We start from the raw sequence: 15,461 nt of genomic DNA, 5'->3' as shown, positions 1-15,461 counted from the left end.
ACCTATTCGCTTCCTATTTATGCTCCCTTTTATATTTCCCACTTGAACCTGATTTGGCATCTTAACTTTATATCATAAGATTATGTATGAACTGCTACAATTGGTTGTGGTCTTGATGACTATGCATCAACACTGTTCATTGCCAAACCCTGCATATGCATGTACTAGCATAGTGCCGAATTATACATTATACATTTTTGCACAACTTCCCGTTTAAGACACGGCCTTTTCCGGTTTTCTATCTGAATGCAGATAGGTAACGACTGATAAGTGGTTATGTACAGATAGCCTATGACATCCCTGCCCACCCCTTTTGACACATAAATTATACTTAAAATGTATATGTATTTGTTATGCACCATTCTTTACAGTGTGTTTTTTTTTTCTTCTTTTTTTTTTTGTTTTTTTGGGTGGTGGATGTATGTAAATCGCCATGCTTTTTTTGAGCCGTATCGTATGTGCAGTGTTCACTACGGGGCAATTTAGGTGCAAGTATTTGGGTATGGGTATTACGATCACGCACAACGTAACAGGGAAAGATAAGCCAATCCCTTCTTGTAGCGTATTCATAAAGCGACAGTTCTTTTCCATCCGAGGAATAAACAATTCAGGTTACCTCATAGTAATGGATGGATAGCGAGCGAGCACTTATATTGTTTACAGATAAGCTGTAAATGGGCAGTTTCACCATACAAATAGGAATGGGAGCAGGCTTAAAAAAAAGTTTGCAATGACAGATTTTAAATAATGGCGAGCCGACTCTTGGCTGTATATTCCTAACAACGCTATTGAACCACAGACAGCTGAGCTGTCCTGGAACGGACAGCAAATCAGGTAAGATTACCATCGACGATATGACAAGTAATAGACGGTTTCTGTTATAGCTGGTCAGTGTTTGTACTTAATTTTAACAGTGCCGATTGTGACAACAATCATGAAATGCATTATTGGCGTCATTGCGGTGGTATTTCTTTAAAAAATAAAACTATACATTGGGAGAGTATGCGCTCAATGTAACAAAGAATAGAATGTGTTGACATTGAATTGGCGCGTTTGCTAGCTACCGCTGTATGTCTCGGGCGGAGTTTCGGAGCAAAATTCCGACAAATAGCTGTTATACGGCGGGCGAATTATACCGAATTGCGGGGCTTCTTACGCACTCTAATAACGTTCAGTATTTAAATTCTAACTCTCTCTTCGTAGTTGTCAAGAGGCTAATTCAATGTGACACATTTCTAATAATAATTTAAGCGCTCCCGAGGAAAACAAATGTAAGAGCAGTACAATAGTTATCATGCCATGTCAAATATTTACCAGCAATACCCCATTCTACTTACCACGTTTTGTAGCAAACCAACTAAATTGAAATTGCAACGGAATGATTTCCTTTGGGACTGCCATCCGTATCCAGTCTAAAAAAGAGAACAAACAGTGGCATTGCATTTACTTCACAAATGAAAAACGAAACGTGACCCTCGGTAACTGTTAGCCCATGTTTGCATGTGAGCAAAAAACTAATATCGTAGTATATTCCCTTGTCCACTGGGAATCTTGCGTTTTTTAAGGTATTTCTTTTGGAATAAATAAAAAAATAAGAATGTAGGCAATCGGTATTTAAAAATTATTTGATGAGTATGTCTTTACACAGGCATCACACATGTTCCGTTAAAATAAAGTCTAACCCTTTTAACCCTTTGTGTAGTTAGTTTTTTTTTCAGAATTCTTAGTCAGTGTCCTAGAACTCAGTTGCTTTCAATTGCCAGTAGTAATTGTTACATCAGCTTTATAATTTCTGTTCTGTTAAGAACATTGTAATCACATATTTGTGATCATACACTGTTAAAGTTTTATTAAATAGAGCTTATGACAAAAGATTATCAAAATGCCCCACCAGCATACCATCCACCCAGTAATAATGAAATCTAATTACTCCTAGGAGGACGAATTAATAAAACGTTTTATTGTACTGTACCATGATGTACCAGTACAGTTACTTTCAATAAGCTGCTGCTGCTGCAAGTGTATCATTTTGTAGCTTTTGTTGTCAGGACCCATAGATTCTGGAACAGCCTTCCAGAGTCTGTTCAAAAGTCCATTTCATCCTTTAAATCCAAATAGAAAACTCACTTTTATAGGCATGTATTTAACTGATTTGATCTTTTTTTTTTTTTTTTTTAATGTTGGGCCATTTATTACAGTTAATTGTATTTTATTATAGTGTATTATATTTGTTTTTATTATATTCTGTTTATCTTGTATTTTGTTCTTTTATTTTGTTCAGCAAGCACTTTGTAACACTGTGTTTTGAAAAGTGCTATACAAGTTATTATTATTCTGGCTCTGATTATTATTTTTATTTTTATTATTATTATTATCATCATCATCATCTCTATTCAGTTGCGTTGTGGCCATTGACTCCTGTGCTTTTAGACATGTTTAACTGTGTGCAGTGTCCTGTCACGTGGCTTTCTGTTTTTGTCGAAGTGTGCAATGGAGTCCATTTGTGTGAAGGGTGGAACCCTGGACACTCTGATGGTCACCGTCAAGCAAGAAGAGGAGGAAGAGCAAGAGGAATCGCTATCCGATTCAAAGGCAATATCCCTCCTGTGTGTGAAACAGGAGGAGGGCGAAGACAAGGGTTCGAAGGAGCTGTTAGGTTTGTATTTATTTAGAGGATAGTGAGTGACTTTCTGCTCTTTCTTTCAATTTTACAAACCGCCCTTTTGATTGGATTTTTTTTTTCTTGTAAACCCGTCGTCTTGTAAACGCTTTGTCCTCCGCCCTACCTTGTGTCCTCCAGGCCATTCCCCGCTCTGTTCTGCTAACGCCCAGACCCCAAAGGAAGACCCCGACGCTCCGGCGGGAGAGAGAGAAAGGAAGAAGGTGAGAAGGCGTAGGAGAGAAGCGAAGGCGTGGCCGCCGTCGGTGGCGGTGGAAGGCGGGGCGGGCGGCGACTCGCTGTGGCGCTGCCGGCTGTGCCAGCGCTGCTTCAGCTCATCCTGGGAGCTGACAGGGCACTGCTGCGCGGGCGCGGCGGGCGCGGCCGGCGGGCCCGACGGCGACGCGGCGGCCAAGCTGGGGTTCTGGTGCCCCGTGTGCGGCGACCGCTTCCTGCGGCCCACCGCCTTCATCCTGCACAAGCGCAGCCACGTGGGCCAGTCCCGCTACGTGTGTGGGGTGTGCGGCCGCACCCTCAAGACCCTGCGCAGGCTGGCCACCCACCGCCGCTCCCACGCCCGCGGCCCCTTCCTGCCGCACCTCTGCCAGGACTGCAGCTGCAGCTTCCGCAGCCTGAGGGCCCTCCGCCGCCACCGGGCCCGGGAGCACGGCGAGGAGAGGGAGGCGCTGGGCGAGGCCGCGAAGCAGGAGGAGGAGGAGGAGCAGGAGGAGGACGGCTCCGTGCCCATGCTCTCCTGCGGCTCACCAAACCACTTGCGTAAGCGTTATTTGCGTTGCTACTTCTTGTTTGCTAGTTGGTCTTCGCCTGTTTATTTATTTTTTTTACACGATAAAATTTTTCCAAAGACATCACAATCCACTTTTTTAAACCTGTATGATTCAGTAAATGACAAACCACTTCATTTTTAATAATTGCTTGCCCACTTTTTTATATTTGGCATTTGTGCCTCTGGAGGTTCAATTGTACCCCTTTTGCACTCCTGCAAGGATCGAGGTAGGTATAGCCTGCTCTGTACACCCCAGTAATACCCCCACTGTGAGCCAGTGACTTATTTCCCCGACTGCAGGCCCCACAGTACAACAGGGCAACTAGTACAGATCAGAGGAGAGCTGATGATAAGTTCTGGCCTATAGATGACTGCCATGTCATTGGGGAGGAAGGAATGGGGTTTTACATCAAAAAACCATGTCACCAGAGAAGCCTTGTCACCATAGCAAATTTAGCTTGCCAGCTAATTTTGGGACAGCCATGATGACAGTGTCCCTGTCAGATAATTAAGTAAATACATTTTAAAATACTGCCCTCGTTATTGACCCTGGAGCAAACAGCACTGGAGGGTCATGCGCTCCTCCCCCCCTCCCCCCTCGTGTTGAAACCCTCTTTCCTCTGACCTCCCACGCCCTCTCAGCCCAGCTGTCCCAGACGCCCCAGTGCGCGCGCTGCTTCATGACGTTCCGGGACGCCGAGACGGCGGAGAGGCACCTGCGCTTCAAGCACCCGGCGGAGTACGAGCGGCAGCTGCGGGGCCGCACCGTGTTCGCCTGCTGCGCCTGCGACCGCACCTTCCCCTCCTCCCGCCTGCTCTCCGCCCACCAGCGCACGCACAGCAAGTGGAGCCTCAGCTCGCTGGGCTCGGAGGGCGCCCCCCAGGACAGGAGAGGAGAGGGTGGGGCGCAGGAGGGGCGGGCCGAGGGCAAAGGCAAGCACCTCGCCTCTAACGGTGCGTGCCTCTCCGCCTCGCCGCTGTCGCTTGTTGCAGCCGGGTTCCCGCTCTTTTTTTAAATGTGTGTGTTTGGCAGACGCTGTTGTCACGAGCAGCTTGCGTACCTTATGTTTCTTTGCCCATCTGTACACTTCGGTACATACCAGGAATCTCAAGATCAAATCCTTGGTGGCTTTTGGAGTGTTTCAGCACACAAGTGCTTAATGTAAGTCATTGCTTGGCTACGGTCCACACACTTTATTCTAAGGCAGGGATGGGCACTTCTGTTCCTGGAGTGCTGGTGTGTTTGCAGACTTTTGTTTCCACCAATTGCTCTGGTCCACTCATTGATTAGACATTGTTAAATGTTTCATACAGGGACACAGAAACAGTCGGCAACTGCCATTCCATGGGCTTATCTAGAAATGTAGCTAAAATGTCAGATGGCATAAATGTTTGGGCTGATTAAGTAATTAAGGTCAGTAGTTAGCATGAAAACCAGAAACTGATACAGCTCTTGTTGCCCACCTCTATTCTAAGGACTTAAATGGCTACTAAGGAAATCACTAGAATCTACAGGCATTGCAGTCCTCCCAAGCTTTAATTTGAAATCGCTGGTATATACTTGAAGCATTTGCGGTTGCTTTGCTTTATCGTACAGCAGCAGTGGCCCACTTGTCTTTAAGCCCCACAAAACCTTGGAGCACCATTTTTAAGGCTATTTTTCTCGGCTCGTGTTTTCTAGGCAACAAGATCGACAAGGGCGGAGCTGGTTCAATGCGCTGTCGTCACTGCCACATCATTTTCGCGGACCCTCGCACGTGGGGGCGTCACATGACTGCCAAGCACCCCCCGCCCACGTCCGTCCAGGCGACCCCCGGCTGCTTCTCACTCAGGCCGCCGCGGGGCCAGCCGCGTCCCTACAGCTGCTCCACGTGCGGCGAGAAGTTCATACAGGAGAGTTCCCTGATGAAGCACCACACCGAGTCGCACGCCAGCTGAACACGATGGAGCGGAGGCGAAGAACCAGGGCTCGAATTACAGGGGAGCCAGGGGGAGCTCAGCCCCTGCCTCCTGGAAGAGACTGGAGCTCCCTCAAAAAGAGACCTAAACCCCCCTTGCTTCGTCATCACACCCCCCAAAACACCCCCCCCCCCCAAACCCCCACCCCCCCGAAAGCCAGAGTGTAATTTCAACCCTGGATTGAACTGAGAGGTAATGAAGGAAAACAGCAGAATGGTAGCTTTGAGGGAGAATGAGACATTGGAGCATCAGGTCTTCTGTGTAGAATGTGATGGATCCATGTCTCCAAGGCAGCTGTTGATACAGAAAAGCAATTCTGCAATGTTGACGACCAAAACCAACCCAAAGCTCTGGAATTTCCGAGAGAGTGTAAATAAAAATACTGTGCAATTTTGAAACTGTCAAAATAATCCCTAGCCCACCCACAACCAGATTGGTTTTGTTCATAATAACCCTTTTTTTTTTACTTGGGAGTCAACAACAGAAAGTAATTAATTTTCATTACATTTCAGGACTGTTGTGGAGTCCATTTAAAGGGAAACAACAGCATGCACATCTTTATATGTTAGGTGCTACTCCAAGAAAGGAATAATGATATTTTTGTGTGATTGTTGATTAATCTGTCTGGTGATTAAGAGTGATGACTATGTGTAACTTCATTCATGTTTTTATTTATTTTTATTTTATTTTTTGCTGCAATGCCAAGGTGGTGTATTGAGTTTTAACTGTTATTCAAATGTATATTTCCTTTGAATTGGTCATAAAAATAATTTTGACACTCTGACATACCTGGGTGATATAGTAGAGAACTGTAATGGAAGTCTGAGTCCTCAAGAGCACTAATAGACAACACATTAATGTCCTTCATCAATAAACCAGTCCAATTCACTGTTTTGAAGATAAACAATGGGTTTTTATTTTACTATGAGTGTTGATGGTGCCACATCTTGCTCTCTGTGCCACTTGCTGTCTTAGTTGGAAGCGATGGTATTCTGAATCCAGGAGTTGTAGTTGCAGACCTTGACATAAACCCCAGGCCTGTTTTTCTGGGCACAGCCATATCCCCAGGACACAACACCCTGGAGCTGACCACTGCACACCACCGGGCCACCAGAATCACCCTGAGAGAGAGAGAGGTGGGTAAATTCAATACAAAGAGAACCAGCAAAAATAGATTTCCGGGAGTGTGCTGGTAACGATGTGGACCGATTGCTCATTGTGATCGAATGATCCGGGAATTTACCTGGCAGGAGTCCTTGCCACCCTCCAGGAAACCAGCGCAGAACATGTTGGCTGTGATTTCCCCGGGATAGGAGTTCCTGCAACTGCTGTCACTGAGGATGGGAGCGTTCAGGCACATCAGACGGTCGGGGTAGGAGGCTGGAGAGGAGACAGAAGTTGACAAATTGTTCCCCCCGAATTGAGTCCCAATGCCTGCAGCCTGCCTACAAACTTGAGCATGACTGCTGACTTCCCAAGGCCCACGTGTCACTCACTTCCACTGCTGAGGACGTTGCCCCAGCCGGAGATCAGACAGCTGCTGCCGGCCCCCGCGCATCGGGTTGGCAGGGAGACGGTGTTCACGTAGCTGTTCAGGGTGGCGGGCTTGCTCAGCTTGATCAGCATGATGTCGTTGTCCATGGTGTAGCTGTTGTAGGAGGGGTGAATGATAACCTTGACGGAGTCGATGAACTGCTCGGTGCCCTCGTTGGTGGCGATGTTGTGCTCACCCATGCGCACCTGGACACGGCTGCGGAGAGACGGAGGCCCGGGTCAGTTCTCTTAACTGAATTAACGCGTTGGCTTTATTGAGGACATGACTCTTACTGAGGTGTAACGCCCTCAAAGTGAATTGTCTCAATATAAATCTGCGTCATTATTTTTGAGTCTATGTGAAAAGATCAAGTCAATACAGATTCCTTGTTTCTACTTCTAGAATGTCTTTATTTTGGTGTAGATGTTTGTGATATCTACTACATATAGATTAATAGACAATAGCACCTTTGTACCAAGTATATTCTATGCCTGCTTACAGCATGGGAAGGCAAAGAAATCATCTGTCCGTCCATTCGTTATCTATACCCGCTTATCATGGGAAGGGTTACGAGTATTGCTGGAGCCTATCCCAGCATGTATTGGGCAAGAGGCAGAATTACACCCTGGACAGGCTGCCAATCTATTGCAGGGTACGCACACCATTCACTCACACACTCATACCTATGGGCAATTTAGAGGCTCCAGTTAGCCTACTTGTATGTCTTTGGACTGTGGGAGGAAACCCACATGGACACAGGGAGAACATGCAAACTCCACACAGAAAGGCCCGAGCCGAGATTCAAACCCACAACCTTTTTGCTGTGAGGTGACAGTGCTACCCACAGCACCACCGTGCTGCCCGCAAACAAATCATAATATTTTTATAGAAGAGCACTTACGACTTGCGGCAGTGGGCTGCAGACACAACCCAGTCCCTGGTGATGAGGGACCCTCCACAGAAGTGATATCCGGCATTCAGGGACACTTGGTAGGGCACCGAGTTCTTCCTGCACTCGAACCCTCCAACAATCTTGTCACCTTCATCTTCCACAGGGGCAGCAACTTGAAGAGAAATGAAAGATGGGTTCTGAACAAATTTTAACATAGATCCTAAAATCTGGCCCTGGTTTTCTTTTCTCCCAGGTAATTAACTGAACAATTTGTTCTACCGATTGGCCTGACTTGACTCCCAGGTGAAGGGGAAGGTGGAAAGCCAATAGTCTCAGCCCGCAAAGAGCGTGATTTCAGTTACCGGGACCTGTACTCATTAATGTTACTCCTTACAAGATGTGGAAGGGAGGAAAATACAACTCCAACAAATTAAAATATACCATATATATCATATGTCCTCTTTTATCATAAACAATTACCAGTAGTCCCGTTCATTAAGTACGTTTCAGAAATGTTGGAACAATGAAATTCTATTTCTCTGCACCAATTTATAAAATTATTTGAATGCCACCTTACAATAAGTCAGGAATATCAACAAAATTACATTAAATGACATTAATTATAAGTTTTTCTTACATGCCACTCCGAACAAAGCCAGTAGAATGAGACACTTCATAGTTGCACTGTCCGTTTGCTCCTCAGTACCAAGGTTTTCTGCATGCCTACTTTTATATGCCCTGTTATCTCTGTCCTTTTTTTTTTTTTCCCCCAGGAGTGTATATTTAAACTTTTAAATAATAACTTGTCTGGGAATGGACATATGGCAATTGAAGAAAAAAAATCAATGGACAAATACAGTTTTTCCCATTAAGGTTTGTTAGTCATTTTCACTTTCCATAAGTGCTGCACAAAATTCTACGAATTTCAAGGTATTGATTTAGAACTAGCTCAGGTGGACAGTAGCCATTACATTATATATATATATATATATATATATATATTTGGGTGTCGGTCCAAAAAGGTGTTCAGTTGAGATCTGGTGACTCCGAAGGCTATAGCATATGATTCACTTAATTTTCATACTCATCAAACCCTTCAGTGACACTCGTGCCCTGTGGATGGGGGCATTGTCACCCTGGAAGAGACCACTCGCATGAGGATAGAACTGTTTCATCATAGGATAAAGGTGATCACTCACAATAACTTTGTATTGATTTGCAGTGACCCTTCCCTCTAAGGGGACAAGTGGACACAAACCATGCCAGAAGAATGGTCCCCACAGCATAATAAAGCCACCAGACCCATTTGTTCTCTTGGTGTACACCACACATGCACTTGCTCACTTGTTGGGAATATGGTGAAGGATGAGTCATCTGACAACATCACTTCAGGTGCATATGGTTTTTGCACCTCTGAACTCTCAGATGTGCATTTTTCTTTGTAATGAGAGGTTTATGAACTGCAACCCTACTATAATATCCCTCTCTGTGTAGTTGTCAACAGACTGTTCTTGCTGACACAGTTTGAATTAACATTTTCAGTCACCTGAGGGAGAATTGCTCTTCTGTTTTTCCTTACATATCGCAGTAATGCACAAGCATCATAATCATTCAATGTTTGCTTTCGACTACAATTTCCAACTCTACTTACTGATGTCTTTCCTGTAGATTTAAATGCAAATGTCACTTTTATCTCTGTTCTTATTGAACCACTAGCCAGTTGAGCAGTCTTTGTGACTGATGCTCCTGCCATCCATGTCCCAATAATATATATATATAGTACACACATTTGATTCCAAATGATTACCGTGAAAGACCTGTGTCAACAAGAAGTTAAAATGTAGCAGGCCCTCTGGACCAAATATTGCGAGCTTCTTACAAAATATTAAGGTTCATTTTTCAGAGACGGATCAATTATACCACCAACATCAAAATCTCATGAGAAATATATATATAATAAGTATATCAAGAAATAATCGATTGTAGATTATAGATACAGAAATGAGTAAAATAATCACAACTGTCCTAATGGAAATGGTCACCTGTACATTTGTCCCTCTTGAATAACCATGATTCATCTGTCCACAGTAAATACAGAGAGGTCCAGTTCAGACCAGTTCAAAATGGTGTCTGCAGGTACATTCATGATTTTTTTTCTTCCATGGCTCAAGGACAATTCATTGATATACCTGGGAACTGGCATCTGGCAATGGAACTTTATGTTTAATCAAAAATAGAAATGTGATAATAGGGACATTTTTTGTACCACTGGTAAGAACGTACATTGGTTTGTGCTTTTGGAACACAGTCTAAAGTCTTGACCAATGTAATTTGTGTACAATATTCGTAATGGGCCATATAAATTGTAAATATGTCTATATTTTTATTTGCTTAGCATGTGTATGTATGTGTTCTGTTTGCCCATTGTAAGACTCATTTAAAAAAAAAAAAAAGACTTTTTTAACATAAAGAATGTATGGTAGTGAAAGGGAATATATATTCATATATATTCGTATATATAAAAATATTTCAAAGCATTAAAATGTGTATTATTAAATAAGATTTTGGAACTGATTCGTATTGTTGTGTGGTCTTCAATAAAGCTCAGAAAACGACACGAATAGTGAGCAGCTGATGTGTTACATCATAATTTCTCAGTATTGTCGTGCGAACACTACCAGTGTTTCCATTACTTAAATCAAAGTGGCGAGGAAGTGGGACGGGATTTGTGAGTGTACCCATTTGGGCTTGAACCCCTGTTGCAAGTGGGTGGTATTGTCACATGGCAATGCCGGTACCAATCCAATCTATGATGCGTCGTAATCGCTTATTATTTGTACGTTAAAATATATATACACTCTCAAAAAGGTGTTAGTGTCCAGCAGACTTTTTGTTTTGCTACTTACTCTAAACATATTTTTGTGTCAAAATTACTACTTTTGTGTTGCAAATATACAATGTATGTGTCACAAAGGGAGACTTTAACACAAAATGTGTTGTCCTAGACATGGAGATGCGTTAAAAATAATGACACGTTATGTGTTGTTTTTAACACACGCATGTTACGCAAAAATTGTTTTGAGCTGTTGCAATTTATGCAAACAAATATGCATTGCCTGTACTTGTGAAAACGCTATGCTGGTAATACGAGTGTGTCTTATTGAGAGAGGGAAATTAAGTTGCACTTTGATTTTTAATTCACGTTTTATTTATTTATTTATTTTAGAACATTTAGTATTTTCCGTGCAGTTTTATTATATTATATCCCAAGTTGAGTTATAATTGAATTGATAAAGTAGCCTAACTTCCAGTTAATAGGCTATCACAATGCTGATTTTCTTAGTTCCCTATAGCCTATTTGGCGTCTGTTTCAATGTGATCCATTGAAATTTCACCTCCTTTTTATTTCACATTTTTACAGTTTCAGAACCGTACTTGCTTTTTAAAGTTTTCTTTTAAACAACTTGCGGGATAGAAGGTTAAGGCACAACAGTAATGAAAGTTGGTCCGAGAAGTATAATAACGGCAAAAAAGCATACACGCTGCGTCTGTGGTAAATGTACCGCAACAGCTTATTCAAGTGACAATATTACACTGTAGTTTAGTAAACTACCATGTCAACTTATCTTTAAATTTTGTAGGTTAATTATGTAAACTTTCCACGTGTATCCAAAATATCAGTGTGCATTAACCACATTTCAGAATAAGCTTTGATGACGTCTATATCCAGCGACGCTTTCAAGTCTGTGTACATTATCTGAGAGGAGTCGGACATACGTAGAAAAGGGCCAGGGGGATTTTATTTTTCATTTATTTTAATCATTATTTCTTCGATTATTTGTTACCACCACTTTAAGGTGAGAAGTGCTATTTTGCCTTATTTAGTTACTTTCACTCGAATTATTAATGTCGTTGCCAGTCATGTTTACGACAGCATTGTAGCTGGCTAACTAGCTCGCTTGCTAGCGTAATTTATGCGGAATGCGCAACCGTTGCGGATGTGGTGCAGAAAAATGCGCATTGATGCGACAGCTAATATTTTTACATCAGCTTGGTAATAGATAGCTAGTATTATCATAGTTCTTGAACATTATTGTATTCACGATGAAATGTTAAGATTTGTGGAGAATTCTGGCTGATAATATTTCTTCTATTGTTCCCTTTTTTCTGTAGGAGTGAGCAACCCCCCTTAGTTATTTTACTGGTATGAAAGTGGCTTGAATGAACATGTCTGTACTGTTGCGGTGATCTCAGTATTTATGTGCCTTAATGGTTTTAGTACTGCATTTGTGTTTGCACATGTATGTCTAGTGTTTGCATATCTGTGTATTGTCAGTGCATTTGTGTGACTTATTTGAAATGCCTTAGCACTTTATCACTCAGTACAGGTGTATATATATGATGAATAAATGTTTTAAAAGTATTTAAAGCTATTTTGTCAAGAGACATGAATGGTAGTATATGCAAGTGAGCTGGTACAGTGTGAGCAGTGATACTGGTGCCTTTTTGTGTGTCTGGCCACCTAGCTCATTGATAAGTGAAATCACTGCATTTGAGCAGGGGTATGAATGCCTTTTGATTTTCAGGCCAATCAGTTAGTTAACCAGTCAAGCGTATGTTCAGAAAAGGCACTGTGCAGTGTACAGCCCACTGTTGTGTAAATGTGATTGTGTATCTGGTTGCCTGGTCTGGTCAAGCACGTCTGCAAACCAGGCTTGATCCATGACTGAGTATTACGAGGAGGGGGGGTTGCTGTATGAGCACTCACCCCCCATGCACATTAAAGTGGAGTCTCCAGAAGGACCTTTTGGAGGGGGCGTGTCTGAGGATGGCTTCACTAGGGAGGACGACGACTCGGAGGGGAGCTGTGACAACGGGGAGTTGCCGGGGGCCCTACCTTTCAATGTGGTGGTTGTGCACCCCAGTATCATGACCCCGGGCATGTCCGCAGACGATCTTATCCCCCATGAACAAAGTAAGCAGTTGCCCCCGCCCCAATTAAAGCCCCATAAAATACAAACATTTACAGACAGTGGAAGGGAGACTCACTTTCTCCCTAAATAACACCATAGGGAGACAGAAACCAGCTGAAAAATGACTTCAGTTGTGTTTTGCTGTTGTAGATAGCAGTGTCTCTGCCGCCATGGTGGCTGGGGGCGGGGGCAAGCGGAAGAGCCGGTTCAGTGGGGCGGAGCTGGAGGTGCTGGTGTCGGAGGTGACGCGCTGTGAGGGGGAGCTCTTTGGGCCAGCAGGCAGGCTACGGCGCCGGGAGAGGGAGAGGATTTGGGGCGGGATCCTGGAGCGGGTCAACGCCGTGTCCCGCGTCCCCCGCACCCTTCGTGAAGTCAAGAAGCGCTGGGACGACCTGAAGAGACGCAACGGGGGCAGGCTGGCCGATGCCCGTCACCGCAGCTGCTGCCTGCCGTCCGGGCGAGGTGCCTCCACGCTGGGCCGGTCTGCTCAGGGGAGTCCCAGGCTCCATCAGGCCCGACAGAGGCAAGGGAGCAGGGGGAAGGCTGGTTACCTGTGCTTCTCTGATAATGATGTAGGTAGGTGGAAAGTGGGGCTTGATTGTAACTGAAACATTGAACAGTGTACCTGAAGTTATTTTTTTACTCACTCGCACATTTGTTAGCACGGTCTTTAAAGACACTTGTGGTTTTCTGTTCAAACAACAGACACATTTGGTTGGATTTCCCAGTCTGTATTTGAATGTCATTTCTAAGGGCCACTTACTTTCTGGGTTTTTGGCAGGCCAAAATACTGGTACAAATGTTTATTTTTTGTGTTTGTTTCTGGTGAACTTAAAGTTCATTCAAAACTATGGATTGGTAAATCATGTTAATTTCAAATGACAGCAAAAAAAAAAAAAAAACACATTCTTAAAATCTAAAAATTCTAAGGAACACAAAAGATTTATTGTGTGCAACCATCAAAGCTGTTCCTTCTCTCTCACTTCCCCCCTCCCCTTCCCTCTCCCCCTCCCCCCAGTGGCTGCTGGAGCTGTGGACGGGTTGGAGAGAGATGGCTTTGAGAAAGAGGAGGAACAGTCCGGAGGAGGTGGGGACGAAGGCGACGGGGACGGTGAGGGAGGAGACAGCAACATGGAGGACAAGCTGGGACTGGGGCTAGGCCTGGGACTGGGGCCGCCCCCTGCGTCGGAGCGTTGGCTGCCTCCGTCCCCCCTCTACAGTGCCCCGTTTCTTAACGGAACGCCCCAGCCCAGTCCCCAGCCTTCTCTCGGGGCCCCACACGGCCCCGTGGAGGTGCCCCTTCGCGGCTCATGGCTGGAAGACGAGCTCAGGGGCCTGGGAGAAGCTGCGGCCCATCTCGGGGACCGGGTGGAGCAGCACCTAAGAGAGTTCGGTGAAAGTTTTAGACGTGACGTACGGACGCTAGTGGCCTCACAGGAAGCCCTGTCCACCAGCCTACAGCAGAACAATGTACTTTTGCAAAGACTACTGGGAATCCTTGAAACGCAGCAACAGCAACAGCAGCAACAACAGCAACAGCAACCGCAACAACAGCCCCAACACCCAGGCATTCCTCCACCCCCAGCTGCACCACCAATCCCGGCGCCACCTGATATTCTAGATGGTACCGTCCAGGCTGATCCGTCAATAGAAATGGCTGGGAGAGCCCAACGCCCACGGCGGGGGAGGACTGGTGACCAGAGACGCAGACGAAGGCGCTAGCCAGAGAAAATACAAATTGGCTAAAACAATGGCTTTAAATATTATGAGCAGCCCTTCTTTGCTTGGTCTTTAAGTTGAGCTTATTGTTAGGTTACCCCAGAATTACCAAAGTTTTCTTCAGCTTCTCAGCCCAATAATGCCTTTAAGCATCACAGACAACTTCATTTGCAAAATCAGTCCTAATAAGTAACAGCACTGACAAACTAGATCCATTCCGATTCATTATATCCACAAGCTCACAGTAAATATTCTTGTTGATAGACAATCAAAATTCTATTGGCTCAAGTCATGATATGGAGACATTAAAAATTGGAAATATGTTTTTCCATTTTATATGCACCTGTGTAAAGACCTAATTTAGAATAAGCACTTTAGCCGCTGGTTTAATAGTATTATTTTCTTATCCCTATTTTCTGAAACTGAAATATGCTGGTTTTATTGTATGCGCTGTTATCTTGCATGCAGTTCAGACTGGAGAAAATAAAATGCAAAGGATCTGCGAATTGAGCTCAGCATTCATGTACAATTTTGCACAATTTATATCTTGTAAATATTTAAAGGATGTGTTCTGTCAAGTTGTATAAAATAATTATCTAAATGTAAATAAAGACAACCTGACACGGCAGCATTTCAGTTGTTGTTTTGTTAGATTGCATTTAATGTGTATGATTTCCTGGATGTACACTTTGATTAATTTGACATTTTAAATAATCGTAATTAAACTTAAATTAAAAGGTTATAACCGATACAAGCACTTTGAAACACATTTTGTGTTGCAGAAACGGATCACTACAGAGACATCTAATTTCAGGAAAAGAGAAAAGGATATATGTTTTTGTGTGTTATTTTTGCATATATATTTCGTATAAATTGATGCACCACCTCTCAAAAAGGCATTGAGATCCTGTTTTTGTGTCTGACATGCGGTTGACTTA

General features: G+C 43.9%; 3 protein-coding genes across 4 annotated transcripts; 2 read left to right on the top strand and 1 right to left on the bottom strand.

Moving 5' to 3' along the window:
• Window positions 1-254: 254 nt before the first annotated feature.
• On the top strand, window positions 255-6,298 carry LOC135234982 (replication initiator 1-like). Of its 2 annotated transcripts, none has more exons than XM_064300163.1 (5): window positions 255-834; window positions 2,512-2,656; window positions 2,801-3,436; window positions 4,089-4,400; window positions 5,128-6,298. In XM_064300163.1, exons 2-5 carry the CDS (start codon window positions 2,533-2,535, stop codon window positions 5,382-5,384), a joined length of 1,329 nt encoding a protein of 442 aa, XP_064156233.1. In that variant the 5' UTR covers window positions 255-834; window positions 2,512-2,532; the 3' UTR covers window positions 5,385-6,298. The 2 variants fall into 2 exon arrangements, with proteins under 2 accessions (XP_064156233.1, XP_064156226.1); XM_064300156.1 differs by having other exon boundaries at window positions 259-834; window positions 2,485-2,656.
• On the bottom strand, window positions 6,297-8,573 carry prss1 (serine protease 1). The gene is made up of 5 exons (XM_064300214.1): window positions 8,469-8,573; window positions 7,841-8,003; window positions 6,902-7,155; window positions 6,649-6,785; window positions 6,297-6,526 (listed from the first exon to the last, which is right to left on the bottom strand). Exons 1-5 carry the CDS (start codon window positions 8,506-8,508, stop codon window positions 6,377-6,379), a joined length of 744 nt encoding a protein of 247 aa, XP_064156284.1. The 5' UTR covers window positions 8,509-8,573; the 3' UTR covers window positions 6,297-6,376.
• A 2,960-nt stretch (window positions 8,574-11,533) lies between these two features.
• si:ch211-261d7.3 (myb-related transcription factor, partner of profilin) lies at window positions 11,534-15,151 on the top strand. The gene is made up of 4 exons (XM_064300145.1): window positions 11,534-11,688; window positions 12,005-12,806; window positions 12,955-13,380; window positions 13,823-15,151. Exons 2-4 carry the CDS (start codon window positions 12,554-12,556, stop codon window positions 14,524-14,526), a joined length of 1,383 nt encoding a protein of 460 aa, XP_064156215.1. The 5' UTR covers window positions 11,534-11,688; window positions 12,005-12,553; the 3' UTR covers window positions 14,527-15,151.
• The last annotated feature ends 310 nt before the right edge of the window (window positions 15,152-15,461 follow it).

This window comes from Anguilla rostrata, chromosome 1 (genome assembly GCF_018555375.3).
Source record: "Anguilla rostrata isolate EN2019 chromosome 1, ASM1855537v3, whole genome shotgun sequence".
Classification (NCBI taxonomy): domain Eukaryota; kingdom Metazoa; phylum Chordata; class Actinopteri; order Anguilliformes; family Anguillidae; genus Anguilla; species Anguilla rostrata.
This window is presented reverse-complemented; position numbering and strand designations above follow the sequence as displayed.